This window comes from Recurvomyces mirabilis (genome assembly GCF_035927965.1).
Source record: "Recurvomyces mirabilis strain CCFEE 5264 chromosome Unknown scaffold_3, whole genome shotgun sequence".
Classification (NCBI taxonomy): Eukaryota; Fungi; Ascomycota; class Dothideomycetes; order Mycosphaerellales; family Teratosphaeriaceae; genus Recurvomyces; species Recurvomyces mirabilis.
In genome coordinates this window covers 995,288-1,013,677 of record NW_027041937.1, presented here as the reverse complement: position 1 = coordinate 1,013,677, position 18,390 = coordinate 995,288, and the positions used below count along the sequence as shown (strand labels likewise).

The 18,390-nt window shown below is 53.2% G+C and overlaps 8 protein-coding genes across 8 annotated transcripts; 3 read left to right on the top strand and 5 right to left on the bottom strand.

Moving 5' to 3' along the window:
- Positions 1-237: 237 nt before the first annotated feature.
- Positions 238-5,691, top strand: NUD1 (the record flags this gene model as incomplete). The annotated part of the gene is made up of 1 exon (XM_064834424.1): positions 238-5,691. The coding sequence occupies one exon, from the start codon at positions 238-240 to the stop codon at positions 5,689-5,691; it is 5,454 nt and encodes a 1,817-aa protein (XP_064698288.1).
- A 563-nt stretch (positions 5,692-6,254) lies between these two features.
- Positions 6,255-8,474, top strand: LTS14_001715 (uncharacterized protein; the record flags this gene model as incomplete). Its single annotated transcript, XM_064834423.1, has 1 exon — positions 6,255-8,474. The coding sequence occupies one exon, from the start codon at positions 6,255-6,257 to the stop codon at positions 8,472-8,474; it is 2,220 nt and encodes a 739-aa protein (XP_064698287.1).
- A 518-nt stretch (positions 8,475-8,992) lies between these two features.
- On the top strand, positions 8,993-9,796 carry LTS14_001714 (uncharacterized protein; the record flags this gene model as incomplete). Its single annotated transcript, XM_064834422.1, has 2 exons — positions 8,993-9,582; positions 9,640-9,796. The coding sequence occupies 2 exons, from the start codon at positions 8,993-8,995 to the stop codon at positions 9,794-9,796; spliced, it is 747 nt and encodes a 248-aa protein (XP_064698286.1).
- A 117-nt stretch (positions 9,797-9,913) lies between these two features.
- On the bottom strand, positions 9,914-11,212 carry LTS14_001713 (uncharacterized protein; the record flags this gene model as incomplete). The annotated part of the gene is made up of 1 exon (XM_064834421.1): positions 9,914-11,212. One exon carries the CDS (start codon positions 11,210-11,212, stop codon positions 9,914-9,916), a length of 1,299 nt encoding a protein of 432 aa, XP_064698285.1.
- Positions 11,213-11,836: 624 nt separating this feature from the next.
- On the bottom strand, positions 11,837-13,087 carry LEU5 (coenzyme A transporter; the record flags this gene model as incomplete). Its single annotated transcript, XM_064834420.1, has 1 exon — positions 11,837-13,087. One exon carries the CDS (start codon positions 13,085-13,087, stop codon positions 11,837-11,839), a length of 1,251 nt encoding a protein of 416 aa, XP_064698284.1.
- Positions 13,088-13,703: 616 nt separating this feature from the next.
- Positions 13,704-14,614, bottom strand: LTS14_001711 (uncharacterized protein; the record flags this gene model as incomplete). Its single annotated transcript, XM_064834419.1, is given in 2 exon segments — positions 13,704-13,765; positions 13,783-14,614. 2 exon segments carry the CDS (start codon positions 14,612-14,614, stop codon positions 13,704-13,706), a joined length of 894 nt encoding a protein of 297 aa, XP_064698283.1.
- Positions 14,615-15,298: 684 nt separating this feature from the next.
- Positions 15,299-17,191, bottom strand: LTS14_001710 (uncharacterized protein; the record flags this gene model as incomplete). The annotated part of the gene is made up of 7 exons (XM_064834418.1): positions 15,299-15,439; positions 15,500-15,636; positions 15,688-15,735; positions 15,796-16,023; positions 16,083-16,149; positions 16,209-16,830; positions 16,899-17,191. 7 exons carry the CDS (start codon positions 17,189-17,191, stop codon positions 15,299-15,301), a joined length of 1,536 nt encoding a protein of 511 aa, XP_064698282.1.
- An 862-nt stretch (positions 17,192-18,053) lies between these two features.
- LTS14_001709 (uncharacterized protein) lies at positions 18,054-18,319 on the bottom strand (the record flags this gene model as incomplete). Its single annotated transcript, XM_064834417.1, has 2 exons — positions 18,054-18,206; positions 18,266-18,319. 2 exons carry the CDS (start codon positions 18,317-18,319, stop codon positions 18,054-18,056), a joined length of 207 nt encoding a protein of 68 aa, XP_064698281.1.
- Between the last annotated feature and the right edge of the window lie 71 nt (positions 18,320-18,390).

Below are 18,390 nucleotides of genomic sequence, written 5' to 3'. Positions count from 1 at the left end.
CGTTGCTGTTGGCAACGACTAGTGATTTCGCTAATCGACAACTAGGCATCAGACGGCCAGGAAGCGACCTCAACCGTGACATTTGGCGCGATTGGACATTGATAATCCTCATCACTACGTGTGACTGCTGCAAGACATCTGTCTGACGTGTCGTCTGGCGAGCGGTGCTGGCTACCACGGCTTCCATCAGACCACAACACTACGAAATCTGAACAGCGACAGATATCATCGATCAACATGACTACGAAAGTCGCGCCATGGCTGCAAGGCCTCGACGAAGCGTGGGAAGTCCCAGCAGGAGTCCAGATGCCTAGCAATGTTTCTTCTGCGAGCCATGATGCCAGCTCCCTACGCAGTAACAGCAGTCGAGCACCGCGACGAGGCCTCAGCGGGCTGCCTTCGTCCATCGCCAGCCAGAAGACCTCGTCACAGGCAACTACGCAGCTCAAGAGGAGTCCGCTTGCACCACTTACCGGCAGCAACATCAACAGTACTCGGAGGCGCGACGTATCCACGCGTCTTGCCGGAACCCGTTCTGTATCAGAAGTCTCCGATGGGTCAATGATTGACTGTGGGACAGTCCAGCTGCGGTCGAAGAGTGCATCGCCAGCGAAGCAGCAGGAAACATTGGAGTGGAAGAAAAGACTGGTGGCTGGTCAGGTTGGCTATGGCGATCAGACGGATCTCTTCGGGCCATCAGCCTTGGAGAACATATTTGCAAGGTCGAAAGGACCAGAGAACGAGGATCTCAAGCCAAGAAAGCGCATGAGCTGGCTGCAGAAAGGCGATGCTCACATGCCGTCCAGCCCACCTCCATGGCCTAAGCATTACTCCCTCAACGGAGGGTCAGAACAGCTTGAAGCTTTGCAAGAGGATGAACAGCAGCTGTACGACGGCAACGAGGAGACCTCTGGGCAAGAGAGCTATCGCAGCAACTCATTTGACCTCCAAGGCTCGAGTGATTTGCAACAGGAGGACGACAATTCTATGATACAGCAACAAGCCGATACTCCAGCCGTCAGCAATCGCACCATCAGTGGACAGACGGAGCTCGAACAGGAGGACTTCAGCCCGGTATACATCTCAAAGCACACCACTATCAATGGGCAGATCAATTATGCCGCTCTTGACTCGCACACCATCAAGCAATTCCAGAGCATGAACATCAACCTTCGGCATCCCAGTCAGAACGAAGACAACACTCCGGAGCGTGACATTAATGCCGACCGCATCGAAGCGTCGACTTTCACAGATGGTCCAGGCTCCGACACACTACCAACAGGACCCGACTTCTCCTTGTCAGAGAACCTTCCGACCGGAACACCGCCTGTCGCCAGCTTGAATGGTAACATCGAGTTCAACCGAGGCGGATACTCTGGCTACGGCTCCTTTAATCAGAGGCCTCTCAGCCCATCACCCAGCAAAGTCGAGGACAGCGCGATTCGCGAAGAGAGTGAGCTGCTTTCTCCTTCAGCTGCGTACAGTCGGTACTTGCCAGCTGCTCCGACCCCTCCAGCTGCGATGTCCACTCCGCTGCGCCCGAGGACACCCAATCTGCCCAAGTCGAGATCTTCTGGAAGTCCTTTGAAGCTTTTTGGGCCTCACGATACTTTCACAAGTAATCGACTACTAAGGCGCATGAGCCAGCTCGATCCAGACGGTAACCCTGTCAAGGACGAGTTGCCGAATACCGCAGAGGAATCTTTGCCGCCATCGAGCAAGCGCGAGGTCTCTATAGCCTCATCTCATCAGTCCTTCGGAAGTGGGTTTTTGGACCAGCACGCTTTCAATGCTGAGATAACAGTCACGAGCGCGTCCGACTCAGATCGATCACCTGGATCAGAGATATCAGTGCCTGGTGGCAGGGACCCTCTCAACTTCAGACAAGAGACCTCGCCGATTGTTAGCAGCACTTTCAAGATGAAGCGGAAGCTCTCCAAGCGCAGTCCAGCTAGTTCCAAGGCATCAACTATCGAAGCTCGGCCGACATCACCTGCTAGACTGCAGGCAACAGTGGAAGATGCGTCTGAGATGGACGCCTACTACGAGCGTGCTGATCAGGTCAGAACCTTCGACACGGGCAAAAGGCCACCTACATCGCCATTCAAGAACCCGACACCGAAGCGTAGGCGGACACTGCACGCCTCAGAGCTTGCGGATGGCATCTCGGAAGCAAACCTATCTTACCACAATCATATGCAGGAAGCTAGCAGCAGTCGCAAACGCAAGGATGCCCGACAAGGTGATAGCCAGGACATCGCAGACCCGGACACCCTCGCCAGCCGCAAGATCCTTCGACCACGCAATCCAACGCCTAGTCAGCGTCGACAGCAGATCCGAGCTGAACTTAGGGAGGCAGCTGAGGAATTTGCTGAGCAGGAGCCGGAAAGGTTAGAAGCAGTGTTGGAGCATATCGAGTCGTCTATCGCAGGCTCGATGGACGGTCCGCCTAGCTTCAAGCAGCAGGCTGAGGCGTTGGCTGCGGAAGTGGCGAACTTCACGCTGCGTGTTCACAAGCCTTCTGGCGAGTTTGGTCAACGCAAGAGATCTATCACGACGCAGGACTTCATGAACGAGGCTGTAATGGTCATGCAGCTCATTCGGGCCAAAGCCCGTCCAGCGAGTGGATTGGGCAGTGTGGAGGAGTCTGAAGGAGAGGGCGTGGAGAATATTCTTACGCCGGATCACTCTCTGCAGGACCCTGGACAGTCACTCCGCATTTCGCGACCACCATCCAGGGAGGGCAGGCACAGTGGCTGGAGATCTGCTTTGCAACCACAGACCGATCCGAGGGTCGTCAGCCACTTGCGGAGATTTCAGGAGACGGAAAATACAGAATTCATTGCAGAGTCTATTGCTTCTTTGGCTATCAACGACGAGGATAGCAGAGCTGACAATGTTATCGTCCTTGACGAGGCCTCGAACATTCGCATCTCGGGCCCGATAGCTGAGCAGAGCCGTGGCGAAGAGAGCCAAGATGACTCTCGTCCTAGCTCACAGCGATCCGAAAGTACTGCTTACGCCACTCAGCCATCCACCGGGCGTACCCACGGTACAAGCTCCACTCGGAAGTCCGAAAATGTTGGCACTTTAGCACCAGATGCTGTCGCTCATCTGATCGGCGAAGAGGTTGGAGGCATGACCTTCGACAAGCATCAACAGCGATGGGTCCGTGTCAAGAGTCCGGAGAAGCAGAAGCGCGAGTATCTCGCGCCTCCCAGCACTTTGACAAGTGATGATGATCCATTTCGAGAGATCTCAGACCTGCATGTGGACGAGCAGACTGAACTGCGTCGGATCAGCTCGAGTGCTAAGACCACTCGCCGAGCTAGTCTGCCTTCTGAGAAAATCGACTTTGCTGTGCCCGAGCAAGCGTGTGACGTCCCGGAACCTCAAGAGCGACAGAATTCGGCTGAGACTGTCATCTCACGGCCTGTGACAAGAGATAGTAGCCACACGCAAGGCCGCATCCATCATGCTCACTCCAGCTCGGTACCATCACGCTACTCAGCTTTTGCGTCTAGTCGCACGCAGGACAAAGTCGAGACTCGTGCAACATCATATAGTGACGAGGAGCTAGCCAGGATGAGCAATATGGGTAAAGCTAGAAACCAGCCATTAGCATATGCAGCTGCTCAAGCGACTCTTGCGCTTCGAGGGGAGTGTGCGAAGGTCGTGGAGGAGCCGTTGATGGAGGAGTCGTCCTTGCCAACGCATACAGAAGAGGGCGAGACACAAGCTACGGTTGAAGCTGAACTTCGCGACGATACGGCGCTTGATGGCATGAAACAGAGTCTGGGACCCATCGAGTCGCCGAAGCTCCGGAAGAGCATACAACGGCCTTTCACCGCACCAGCTAAGGCATGGCAGGAGATGCCGGCCCGTCAGATGTCTCTGCGTCGCCAGACCTTGACAAGTAAAGCTTATGCTCAGCCAAGAGAGCAGAGCGAGATCTCCCTCATCGCAGCATTGCCAGGCGAGCGCGTGATGAGCCTGTCACTAAGCGTATCCAGACCGGCCACCACTCGCCACCAGACCTATGGACAAATCACTGACCTTCAATCATCTCCAACCAAAGGCGACCTCAACTCGACGTTCTTGCTCAGCGACCTGCCCGACTTCACTGTTCACGAGGAGGACGAGGAGAGGCCTTCGGAGAAAGCACTTGCTCAGCGCTTGGCGCGCCACGCCGTGGTCCAGGTCAACGATCGATACGCTTTTGCCGTGAAAGACTTGGTCAAGACATTGACAGATGTGCAAGAAGCTGAACCGTATTGGGAAGATGTTCGCGAGCTCGACCTGCATGATCGCTCTTTGCCGTCTCTGTACGGCCTCGACGACTTTTGCACTGGTGTTCAGCGCATGAACGTCAGTGATAATGCTCTCACGCACCTAGAAGGAGCGCCTCCGACCTTGCGCATGCTCAATGCTCGTTCGAACCGGCTGTCGAGCTTGTCTTCATGGCATCACCTGATGAATCTGCAATACCTCGATCTGTCTAACAACGAGCTCACAAGTCTCATTGGTTTGGATTGTCTTGTACATCTGCGAGAACTCACTGCCAACGACAACCAGATCGCAAATCTGGACGGCCTGCACGAGCTGGATGGCCTCCTGAAACTGAGTGTTCGCGGGAACAAGGTTAAGCATCTGGACTTTGAAGGCACTCATCTACAGCGCCTCGTCGACCTTGATGTTGCCGAGAACAATATCTGCGCCGTTGAGCATCTGGAGCAGCTCTATGCCTTACAAAAGTGTGTGCTCGACGGCAACATGCTCTCGGCTGGCTTAAGCTTCAATAGCTCACTTGCAACTCTTCAGACATTGTCGGTGCAACGTTGCGAGTTGGCACAACTGGATGTGATACATCTCCCACAGCTCCGCGACTTGTATGCGGACGACAACAGCCTGAAGACTATCATCGGACTCAGCAGCTTGCGACATCTCAATGTGCTATCGTTGCGCAGGCAAAAACTCTGCACTGGACAAGCCGTTTCCATTTTTGATCAAGGCTGCGAAGCTCGGGATGTGCGCTTATCTGGCAATGTGATGCCTTCCATGACCATCATGACCAGCTGCCTCAATCTTCAGCACCTTGAGCTTGTATCAGTCGGTCTCCAGGATCTGCCGGATGACTTTGGACTTCGCCTGCCGAATCTGCGCACCTTGAATCTCAACTTCAATGCTCTACGAGACACCCGACCACTCCTGAACATACAGAAGCTGGAGCAGCTTAGTGTATGTGGCAACAGACTCGACCGGTTGCGGAAGAGTGTTGCCACACTCAGCAAGCTGCCGACGTTGAGGTCGCTTGATGTGCGGGACAATCCTGTGACGCAAGGCTTCTATGCTCCGGTCTTGACATCGCATACTAGCCTTGTGCGCAAGGCGTGTCGAGTCAACTCAGCAAATCATGATGAGGATGATGCAGTGAGGGAGCAGGCGAAACATATTTTGCCACAAGGCCACAACGAACAGGATCGACAGCATCAGCTCCGACTGGACGAGGAGACGAAATTGCGCAGACGGGTATATGAGCTTCTGCTAGCGCATACTTGTGCTGGTCTGGGCGGAGTCGATGGATTGGTGTTTGATAGGAGTGCTTTGCATGCTCGAGATACTGTCTGGGAACGTCTGGTCGAGCTTGGTGTTGTTAAGCGGTCGAGGCCTGCGGCTCTGACGGAGGCGTGAGCAAAGCATCCCTACATGATCCAAGCTCGCGGGACTGAGCATATTGGTATTGGCCAGTGTACATAACGTAGACATGGTATGAACGATTTTCAAATCAGCCGCCTCCCATGTCGATTGTGGAGACCTATTGAATGCAGTCCCCCGAGTGGACATGCGAAACCGGCCTCCAGTCATAAGGTAAGAACAAGGATAAGTTCTCCTTCGTCGACTTTAGCATGAATTTTGGGCTGCTTGTCACCAGAATATTGTCGCGCAGAAACATTTTGAGTCAGCACCACGTCAAGGTATGACTGCTGCAGCCAACAGCATGTGGCGTCGACTAGTAGCAAGCTCGAGGCCAGACCGAACGCCACAGAATCCTCACAGCTCACCGACGATCGTTGAGATGGGAAAGCTGAGTATGAAGCCTGTGGATCTAAGTCACAGAACACATGTATGACACGCTGCTCAACTGATGTGTGACAGCAGCTTGAAATCAATTTTGAGAAACTCACGACACGGATATAGCCTACCTCCAGCTCCCCACCAGGAGCAGCATTGTTAGTAGATCAAGCCAAAGCACGATGTCGAATCTGACCGCATCTGAACTCGCCCTTTTTGCCGAGGGCACGAAGGACCCAGACAAACGTGCCGGATCCATCGACCACCTTGGCCGCATGTTCTCACGTTACCTCCAAGGCTCGCTCAGTGGTGTATGCATGACATGCAACAATCTGCGCCCTACTGGCCATGAAGAGTCCCTGGGCAATCGCCGTGGGTTCTGGGACGCATCACTAGATAATGCTGCGCTAGCCGCACGGGACGTCGCTGGGAAGGTACCGTCGCTACAGCTTGACGAGATCTCGCTCAAGGATATAATGGGGCCTCGCCTTAGGAATGAGAAAGGTGAGCCGTTGAGCACATGCCGTTACTGCGCCTTCGTATGCGATGTCCTGGATGCTGTCTTTCCGAGATTTGCTGGTATGGGTATGCTCAGCTATGCTTCCTTACGACTGAAGAAAGTAGGCTTAACGATTTGCGAGGGCAGGCCACTTATCATTTGGTGTCGTGGGTTGGAGTTCGATCCGAGCTGGGCGCATGCGCGAGTCGATATCGAAGTCTACCCGAAAACTACTAAGGCATCAGAGCAAGCTCATGGTGATCTGCCAACAGCTGGACCTGCGCGACCAATCCCAGAGTCATCAGATTCAGAGGAAAGCCTGGCCTTTATGCGACAAGCTTTGGAGGATTGTAACAAGAATCACACCGCATGTCAGACCATCTCGCAGGCTGAGGATGAGATCTTCGTGCCTACTCGCCTCATCTACATTGGACAAGACGAGATACGTCTTTGCACGGAGTCTATCGGCATGCCTGCTTGGGTCGCAATGAGTCACTGTTGGGGTGGTAGTACTATCATCAATCTCACGAACGCAACGAGGGCAGCATTCGAGAAGGCAATTGCGTGGGAGGACTTGCCAGCCACCTTCCAGAATGCCGTCACCGTTGCACGACAATTGGATTTTCATTATATATGGATCGACTCCCTTTGTATTGTACAAGATGATCCTGCCGACTGGGAGCGCGAGGCCGCTATGATGGGAGATGTGTACGGCCACGCAAAGCTTGTGCTAGGTGCCGGATCCTCGCCCGATCCGCACACACCATTCTTACGCCCAAGGGCTGAGGAGTGGGCGGCGAAGGACGTAGAGTTCCATCCGAAGGAGGGTGAGCCTGTGACTTACATGGTTCGTAGGCGTGCTGTACTAGCTGCACGACTGGATCAAGGGTTGAAAGAGCCACCATACACCAGCGATTGGGCAACTTTGCGTCGTCCAGGTCCCCTATACCAGCGCGCTTGGGCGTTCCAAGAAGCGTATCTCGCTCCTCGTATCTTGCACTTCACCCCAGGAAGTCTAATCTACGAGTGCAAAACTCATCGCATGCTCGAGGGCTCCCTGCCTCCATATCCTTCCACTGCTGAAGACACGCTTGGCGAGCTGACGCTGGCACGAAAGTGGCAGATGTGCGTGAAAGCATATACTTACCGGCGGCTCACCTTCCCCAAAGACAAGCTGACAGCCATCGGTGGTATTGCAACAAGGTTTCAGAAGCTGAATGGTTATCAGTATATCGCAGGCCTATGGAGCGAGAATTTATTGAATGATCTGCTATGGCATGCCATGCCTGGCGCAGAGAATCAAGGACTCGCATATGCGACTGATGATAATAGCTTACCTTCCTTCTCATGGGGCTCCATAGATCGAGGTGTCGTATGGACAGGATATCGCGGCATCACACATCTGGCTAAGCTGCTCGGCGCACACGTGAACAGAAAGTCAGAGAATGTCTTTGGCGATGTCAGTACAGGATTCATTCTAATCACGGGCCGACTCTTGCGCTGTAGAGTCCGCTTCGATCCCGGCGCCAACGAGTATCTTGCATACTACCACAGACCAGACGGCACAAAGTCAGCGGAACAGTGGTTTCCGTCCGATGGAATGCTCATAGCCACTGGGTCTCGCGACGTAGCTAGCGGTACCGTTAGTAACCAGGGTATAAGGCGAGCAAACATAGGCGAGACTCGGACATGGCGGAACTTTGACACAGAAGCTTCCTTTCTGTGTGTCGCGAAGACGGCGAAGCTCGACTTTGACCACATCGGGCTGGTGGCGCATCACCGGAAGGAGATCGTGATTGGAGATTGGAAGACGTACGAGCGAGTGGGCGCCATTTCGAACCTGCCGGAGGCGTGGTACAATCACGCAGAAGAGATTGGTGAAAAAGGCATCGTTTTGGCGTGAACCACTATCACACAGGTGCGTGAACAAAGCTCGCTACGACTGCAACAGACAGTACGATGGCTTGCCAAGGGTGTTCGTGAGAATAGCTCTTGTCCGGACCGTATGTCCAGTCCTTTATGTGCCGCTGATACTCAGGAGACTGATGATAGCCTCCTCTAGATGTACGAGAGAGTTTGCAGCCCGGATCGTGATCCAAAGTGGAAATATTATATCTCGGTACCGAATCCTCCGGCACATTTGCCGAGAAAGATTTGAAACCCAAATTCGTCCGTTGACATGACGCTTGCACTCTGGTAGATCACGCTAGCATGGAGCAAGGACGCCATGGCTACGACCGAGACATGAAGACGGCTGCGGTGAGTGAAGCGTGCGTCATGACAACAACGGCGCTGGAATCGTATATTTCTAACCTGATCATCCCGCAAGAGCGCATTAATATCATAATTTATCCAAGCATCACCAGCAGCGGCAATCAATACTATCAATCACAGAAACGACAGTAGTATACTGCAACGAGGATGCGGACCACGCTCTTCACTGCAGCCTTGACCGGCCTTCTATCATCTACCGCTGCGCAGAGCACGACAACTCCAGGCTACGATGATTGCAACAATACCATCTCCAGCACTGTTCCGGCGAACAAGACTCTTTCGTTTGGTCAACACTATGCAGTCCTAAACCTAGACTTGATCAACGCCCTCGTCAGCTCCGTCGCCACCACTTCTGAAGGCGAAAGCTTCATTTCCAACACCGCGGACTGGATCAATGCCGTGCATGCTCAAACCCCTGCACCCCTCTCCATCTTCACCAGGATTTTCTTCTCGAATAGCCACAAACCTGAGATTGGCCCTGCTACACCTTTCGCACAAGTTGGTGGTGCGCTCGGGACAGCTTCCTCGAACATGACAGCGATCTATCCAGCTTTCTATGTGAACGATACAGCTGGAGATGTGGTCTTGCAGAAGACTCGATATTATGCCGGTGCTGGTAATGGGCTGGAGGAGATTCTGCGAGCACAGCAGATCGACACCGTCATTCTTTCCGGTATTCGAACGTCGGGCGTTATCTTGAGTACAGCATACCGCTTGTTTGATCTGGACTACAAGGTGTAAGGGCTCACCCTGCAGACGGGAGAGAATGTCTTCATCTACTGACGTCGTTGTAGTTACGTGATCGCGAACAATACCATTGAGACACCTCCGAATACGCCGGACATCAACACCAACATCCTCGAGGGTATTCTGCCAAAGGTGCCAATTGATGTTATCACGATCGAGCAGGCGATAGCAGCACTGAAGGTCAGCGGGCCGGCTGTCTATTAAGGCTGTATCATGAGGGTAGTGCAAGTTTGTTGTAGAATATAGACCGTAATTTAGAATTGTCCTGCTAGGTCTTTGACGACTTCAAAACTTGCTCGGGCTCAGTAGTGTCCTTGTGTGTTAGGCGTTGCTCGGTCGAGGCCTTTTGGAGCCGCGGCTCTTCCAGTGCTCAGTGCTGTTGAACTTGATGCATTCGTTACCCCAGCTGCACCAGCCAGCGACAAGGTATCTGGCAAAGACCTCTAAAGCACGATAGTTTTCCTTGTTTGGCACGAGTGGCTCCATCAGCTCGCGAAGACAAGGCTTGCGAGAATGTAGATCTGGAACACCCACAATGATCTTGGTCTGAACAGGCAAGATGCCTGCAGCGTCGATACATCGCTTGCGCCCAAGCAGCAGAACCTCGTAAGGTTTCCTCCAAGTAGCCTCGATCGGCGTGATAGGCTCGCCATGTATCGTGGTCTTCAACCAGACCCACTCCTCGCACAGCTGTACGCCCCAGCTTGCGAAGAGACCGCCCTCGCCAAGTACCATCTCGCGTGCTGCGGGCTTGTTCGTGATCCAAAGACCAACCAGACAGTCGTCAGCCATGAGCATATCGAGGTCCATGCCGAAAAGCAGATCCTCAACTTCGTTGAGATTGGGTGCGATGCTATACGTTGAGCCAGGTGTCTTGTGTGTGCGTCTGACCGACCTATTCGGCCAGGGTGGATCCAGAAGTATGAAGTCGAAGTCCTTGCAAGAATCTTCGTGCTCAGCTTGAGCACGAATTGCTATGCGGAAATCTCTGCCACTGTGACAGTCTCCAAGATAGAAGGATGAACGTGGTGGGACACGATAGATATTTCCAGTCTCAGACGTCGTTCGCATCCGAATCGTAGCTTGGTTCATCTCTCTATTGTACACCAGCTTGTCATCCAGTGAGGCCGACAGGGAGGAAACGTCATCCTGGTTTGCTCTATGAGCCAGCCTGCAGTAGTTGTCCGTGTATTCGGGACCGTCAGCGATGGTAGCTGTGACAGTAATATCTTCACTCGATGACTCCGTCGCGACAAGCTCATCCAGGACAGTAGGAGTATCAGTTTCCTCGCGTTTCCGTTTGCCTGTGGATGTCACCACGAATGTCCGCGGCAAGCACCAGTCTCTCTCATGAGCAGTCTTCACCACAGCAAGGCCGTCTCGAAGAATAGCAGCGTATCGCTCATGTAGCTCGTGATCGCCTGATGCAGCAGTCAGCTTCGCAATTTTCGCCGCGGTCTTCGGCTCGTTCGTTGTAAAGGGTGTCTCGACCGCGTTGGTAGAAAGCAGCTCATCGTGACACGGATTTTGGACAGCGCCTTGAGCAGCAGCGATGGATTGCGGTATATCAATAAGCGTGATCGTCTTCGCAATATTTTGCCAGAGTATGGACGAAGTCATCTTTAAGGAATGGAGCAAAAGTTCCGTTCTCTCACTCTTCAATCGAACCCGACGACCACCAGAGTCTTGTCCACCACACACACTCGCTCCACATCATCAACTCACCACAATCCCCGATCTGAACAAGAGGGAATATCGGTTGACAGCCAAAAGGAGCAAAAACGTCGACCCCCTCATAGATCTCTCACACCAACCCCCAAACCGCGCATGTAATCCAGCGCCGCCACTTCAAGGTCTGAAGCTCTCTGCCCGATCGCTCGGCTGAAGAATACCTCAGGAACTCAAGGACCACACCAGCAGCAGGCGTTCCCGACCCGCGTGGGCGACCACCTCCAAGTTCGAACTGGGCACGCATGGTTGGATGTTTGTATGGGTTGAAGCTCGAGTGAGGAGGACTTCGTTGGTTTAGCCGTCACAGCTGGTTACGTAAGCACCCCTTCGGTATATTATACTTCTTCTCTACGAGCCGAGGGCATCCCGGCTACTTGTGGAAAGTGGAGAAAGATGCACTTTCATTACGTGAATAATCGAACAAGACAAAGGCTGAGGTTGAGTGTGCGACTTGCTGACTGAGGTATATACATGTCCTAACAGTTCTGCTTCCCACCAACGCCATGACTGTGATCATATCCCAAAATACACTTTCCCCCTCTCATAAACATAAAAGCTCGTCGCCACCATAGGAATCACCTTGACATACCCAATCCCTAACCCAACAAAGAAGCCTCTCCACCCTCTATCCTTGAGAATGTTCCTGCCAACCTCCACCATCGTAAGTCTGTGTCCATCACCAACTACACCACCAACTTGCATCCTTCGCCGCACAACCTCGAGAGGATACGATGTAGTCTGGCTCACAAACCCAGCAATCGCTCCAGTAGCTAGTTCGGCCCAAGCGCGTAATGGTGTAGATTTGCCTGGCGCGAGATGCTTCTGCGATCGCTCGGACATGGGTAGAACGGTATATGGTGTAAGATGTGGTAATCGCATGAAATCTCCCGCCATATCATGAACGAGAAACGATGTCCCGGCGTAGGGTATCATACCCCAGAGCGTTGGCGTAAACCCTCGAAAGAAATTCGCCAATCCAGATCGGACGGTAATAGCACTAACAGCCTCACTCGTCGCACTAACAGCCGTCGCCGCAGACCTCGGGATATTCAAACTCTGCTGCAACACCTCTGCACTCGGCGGCTTAGGAGCAGGCGGATGTTCATGGTATATCGTGCGACAAATATCCCGAACCGTCACCCTCTTCTGCCCCTTGGTCTCCCACGCCAATCGTACCCGAATAACCTCAAGCGGATACGTGGCAAACACACTCGCGCACCCGGACAGACTCCCCGCCATGAACCTCCGCAACGGCGTCTCTTGATCCTTACCCTTGATCAGAACCGCGCGAATCTGCTCATAAGCCAAGAATTTGATGCCACCGTACGGGAAGATCCTAAGTAACGTCGCACTGTGGCCGCGAAACAGGCCCCGTCCGCCATCTGTACGGTAGATATCCTGGATCGCTCTGATCGCGCCGGTCCAGGTGCCGGTGTATTTCGCGAATTCAGGGTTACTGGCTTGGAAGAGGATTTTGACTCTGTCCAGTGGTGCCACTACTGTTTTTGCTGCGCAGGCTGCGATACCCCCTGCGACACCGCTTTTGACGATGTACTCCCAGCTTTGCTTCGGTATTTTACGCTGCTGCTCATCGTTGGGTTGGTGTCGTAAGGGCACGATGGCTTCGTGGTCGGCAGGACATATTGATGGGCTTGTGCCGGCGGCGGATGTGGTGTGTTGAGATGTCATCTCAGGTGGTTCGTGGGTCGATAGGTCGTTGGCGACATTTCTGCCACCGGGCCAGTCAGCATCTTCGTGGATCATGGACGCATGGGTTCGTGAGTGGTTATGTCGGCGATCGTACTTTCTAGGGGAGTTCATGCAACATTTGTCTATCAGTAGACTCTCTGCCCTGTCACTGTCTACTGGGCGGAAGGACGTATGCAAGTCAATAGGAAATAATCGGATCTAGGACATATCGGACATTGTAAGCAGGTCGCGCATAGTCGTTCTCCCTCAGAGTGGCATGTGCTCGAGCATTTTGCCGAGCCGCGACCATGACGAAGGTTTGAGCTTTGCCGATTCCAGCCGAGCGGTCTCGGCTTTTGAGTCAAGCCCGACTCGGCGAATACACGAACAAACGATTTGGTGTGAGAACAACATCACCACATTTAGCACAGCAGAAGGGAACGTATTGCATAGCTTCGCACGGAGTATCTTTGCAGCAAGAAAATCGTTACGTTGAGTTGAGCCAGCTTGGAGAGTGTCCCGAACTGTAAGCGCAGACTATCAGATATTGGTACAGTATATGCTACTATACAGACAACAGTAGCGCCAAAGCCTTGAGCTTGCAGGCACTTTCTTGCATGTCCTCGTGCTCATGTGTGGGTATCCCTGCTACGCCATGTCTATGCCATACCCCAAGCGGCCAGTCCCAGCCTCATCCAGAACGCCCCAAATCAAATGATAAGAACTTGACACCCGTGCCCGACCCATCATAAACTACCGATAAAACTCACCCCTCCGAACATTAACCCCGTACTCCCCAACCGCCATCCCCAAATCTTCCATCGTCAACACCGTCCTCCCCTGTCCCGCTCCCGCCCCACCACCGCCATACCCCGCCCTCGGCCCACCCAAAGCCGGACCCTTCCCACCATCTTTCTTCCCGCCCTTCCCACCCCCCTCCCCACCCTCACCACCACCCATACCCGTCCCGAAACCCGCCGCGCCACCGAGCCCGGTAAGCGGGTTATTCGACGTAGTATTCGTGGATCTTATGCGGCTGTATTGGTAGGCATCTGCTGCGATATCGGCGATGAATTTCTGGGTCGCCAGGGCGAGGAGTCGGGCCAGACGGCGGTCGGTTTGAGGTGGTGGGGGAAGGCCGGCGAGAGTGAGGTAGTAGTCTGTTACTGCGTCGGGGATTATGGGAGCGTAGTCGTCCATTTTACCGAGGAACTCTCGTAGGCTGGCGTCTTTCTTTTGTGGTATCCGGGGTTCGATTACTGCTTGTCCATCGCCTCCTGCTGTTGCTGCCGCGGTGGGTTGTTGTGCTGCCATTGTGCTGTTGTTCGTGACTGGTGCTTGATCTGCTGATGATGGTAAAGGTAGTTCCCCGCCGTCATCTAAGCTCATGCCCTGCCCATTCATAGCTGAGGATGTGGGACCACCTATCTCAGCATCGAGGTCGCGATCGGCGTTCGCGTCGAAGGATGAAGGGTCGTCGCTGGAGGTGATCTGGGGTTGTGACTGTGTCTGTGTCTGAGGCTGTGTGTCGGCGACTGTAGCGTCGGAGGACGTATTCGCAGGGTCGGAGGAGGGCTGCGTGTTTGGTATTGAGTCGTCCATTGTGAAGGCAGGAGCAGCTCACGCGACCATTCACTCGCGCTTTCCTCGGCCTTCAGTTCCGGCAGAAGGAACGCTGGTGGCAGTGGAATGAGTGCAATGTTCAATGAATGCTCTGATGACCAGTCGTGTAGCTCAGACGATGCTGCTTGCGATGCTGCTTTCACCGCACGGAAAATAACATGTGCTGCGGGACTGGCACCTGAAGATGAAGTCAAGATGCAGCACCAACATGTCGCCGAGTCAAGTCCGAAATTGTCCCGCAATGTTCGTACACATCGATGCGACTTCTTCGACAGATCGTCAAGCAATAGATGTGTCAAATATCTCATGATCAACTGATGCAGTTATAGTTTGACGGCTATTACTACGACTTATATTAGCCCTTATAATGCGACTCACGATCCATTATGGTCCGTTACAGTGACCACGGTCAGTACTCTTGCAAACAAGGCCACAGATGACACTGTGCGATCATCGATCGGGCTATGAGTAACATGCGGGCATCGAGTGCTTAGTGGAATCTGGCGACATCAACGTCGGATCCCGAGATTCTCCATCTCGGATATGGTGGCTGGTTGGTAGACAGATCTTCTAAATTCAGCATATACCGGTTCGTCTTTTGCAGAAGGCGGTAGTATTTTTTTCAGGAATGATCGAACCACCACGACTGCAGAGGCCGGCATCTCATAGCACGTATCTGAAGCCTCGATTGTCAAATTCAGTCTGGTCCTGCATACCTTTCTCGATGGCCTCCTTCTCCTGCTGAGCAATCTCGTCGGCAGTCATCGCAGCGGCTTCCCGGTCACGCTTAACATTGGTCTTCCACTGGTTAGAGTTAGCACAGCACGACACTAGACCTTCTCGCCTCGGCTGGGCTCTTCTTACCATGTAGACATAGAGTACAGCGACCAAGATGGTCTTGAAAGAATACCCGACCAGCATTGCCACGTAAGCAGAGTGGTAGAGCGGCGCCTCCTTCTGACGAAAGGTCTGAGGCCCGATGATGTTGCCCACGCAGTACCCTATACGAACTTGTCAGTCCTCTTCAAAGTGAAATGAGCCGTAAGACGTACCGACGAATACAGCTGCGTTGGTAAGTTGCTTCTTGGTGTAGCCAGCAACTGTTCACGACATCAGCCTCCTTGTCATTGACTAGGGATACAAAGTAATTTGATCCTCACCGTTACTGCTGACCATGATCAAACTCATCGCGAACCCCACGCTCTGGGACGAGCAAAGCCAGATAGCCACCAGGCGGCCCCACTTGTTGTCAGTAGACAAGCCAACGAGAAGACCGGCAGCCATCACGCAAATCAAGTTGCCTGTAAGCATCATGATGCATCGCATATTCGGCCAGCGGGAGCCAACGTAGCCACTGGCGAGGAGCGTCACAATCTGTACGACATTGCCTGGAAGCGGTCAGTCCGCCTTGTCCGGTCAACCCAGAGGATTGGTAAGTGCTCATTACCAGGTATTTGCATGTACTGTGTCTGTAGGGCCGTGAAGCCGAAACCCGTAAGGATCAAGGAAGTGAACTATGGCGAAGCACTCTCATCAGCAAGTGCCTCTGAAATGTGTGTAGAGTACCACTCACGCTACCCAAAGCAGCATTCGGTATCTGCGCAGCAATACTCATGAAGAACAAGATATAGGTCTTCGGATCCCTCGCAAACTGCCAGAACTGATACCACTTGAAATGATGATTCTTGACTCCCTGTCTGTTGGCCGCCACTCTTTCCACCGCTACTATCCTCTCCCTCTGATCCAGAAATCGAGCCGAAGACGGTAGGTTCGGCATGTACAGCGTGAAAACCACAGCCCAGACCATCGAAATGGCTCCGAAAATGAGGAAGACATACTGCCATTGCGCCAAGCCGGTATTGATATGTCCGATGGCGAATCCGAGGAGGCCTCCGAAGATCCCGGCTACGCCATTCATACTGTAGTAGAGCATTATGCGGAGCGGTTGCTCAGATTGTCTCCACCACATTGACAGGGTTAGGACGAAGCCTGGATTAACGACCGCCTCCGTGACTCCGAGGAGGAAGCGGTTGGCGGCTATGCCGGCGAAGTTCTTGCATGCCGGCGTGGTCAGGAGTAGGATGCCCCATGCGAAGGTCGCCACGCCGATGACCCGTGCTGTGGGAAATACCTGGAGTAATCGTCCGAATGGGTATTGGGCTACCAGGTAGCCTATATAGAAGATGGATGATAGCCTGGAGGGATGGAATGGCGTCTGTTAGCCAAGACCCATCTTTTGGGGACTCAGGAGAGAGGACGATACCAAGCATATTGCTGGCCGTGCAAATGAGTGCCTTTCTGCAGACCGAAGACGCTGCAGAAATTGATCGAGCTTTTGTCTAGATACTGAAGCATATAGGTGCCCATCATGAGTGGGATAAGATGCCAATCGATCTTATGCAGGACCCTTTTGGCTTCGTCCGGATCAAGATTGCCTGCATCTTCTTGCTTATACAGGTGATAGGTTTCATCGAGCTCGGAAGATGAGGACGAATTTATTGGATCTGCTTGCTCTGCACTTCGCTGATCGATCGTCTCCGTGGTCTTTTCAGCCATTCTGAAGAGCTGCTAGCTTGATGTTATGCACAAGTAGTGCAGAGGTGCTCAGTGCAGAGACCTGTAGCAGCGGCATCGAGAAAGGTCGAAAGGCCATAATGTTGAGCAGCTATCTGGAGCACGCAATCATCACCCTATCGCACGTCTGATGCACGCGAGATGGTCTAACGTACTAAGGTGATGGAAGGAGGATCGTCCTTTTTGCCCAGAGTCGCTACGTCTGCCAATGCTCACCTTCCTTGTTCATACTAGTGTAGTGTACGGGATATCTTCTCCCGACGCTCTTGCATGCACTACATGTACACATCTCATACTTTCTCAGTACGCCTTTGCCATACCATTCCATTGCGAAATGCAGGCGCCAGCGCTGTGCTTCCAACCATCTTGTAAGTCGATGCGTGATCTGAGGCACTAGATCGCACGGTAGCAAACTAGAGATGTTTGCTGTACCATAAGATAAGCCTCCTTGCGTATCATCTTCACCATGCTCTCACACCACGACAGCGTAGACATGTCACTGGAATAGACTCGCTGGTGTTATCAACGGCTTGGAAACAAGATTCTTCGACTCGACTTGCCTGTCTGGCAAGCCATAGACTAGATTGGCGATGATTTTGGCATGAAGGTCCATTCCGCATCCTGTCTGACCAACTATCTGCGGAACTGAACATTGAGCCTTTTTCTCGCCACAGCATTAATCACCACTAGCAGGGGGGGATAAGGAGTGACATCTGCTCGCCCGTACCGCCCTCCAACCTGCCAGGAATACAGTCTCACCCACCTCGTTGGCAACACCATCGCCCACGATCGCCAACATATCCCAGTGCGCGCGGCCACTTTCTAACAGTCCCGATCCCCCCCCTTATTTCTTGCTGGAGTTGCTGTTGCTGGAGTTGCTGTTCGAGCTGCCTCCACTCTTGCCGCCCTGCTGATTGCTGCCGGCACCAGCGTTCGCATTACGATCGCCGGCACTCTGGGCGCGGGAGACAAAGCCGGCGTCGTTGCCGGACTTGGCCTGTCAGAGGGTTAGTGACAATGGAGGAGCTGTGGAAGGTGACTGTCTGATTGACATACCTTAGCGCTCTGGATGCGAGCAGCGTCGTTTTGTGTCATTTTATTACCAGACATGGTGATCGTTTTTGCTGATTACTGGTTGGATTTTGAGTATTCGATTGCTGTTGGACTTGCGAAGTGGCGGA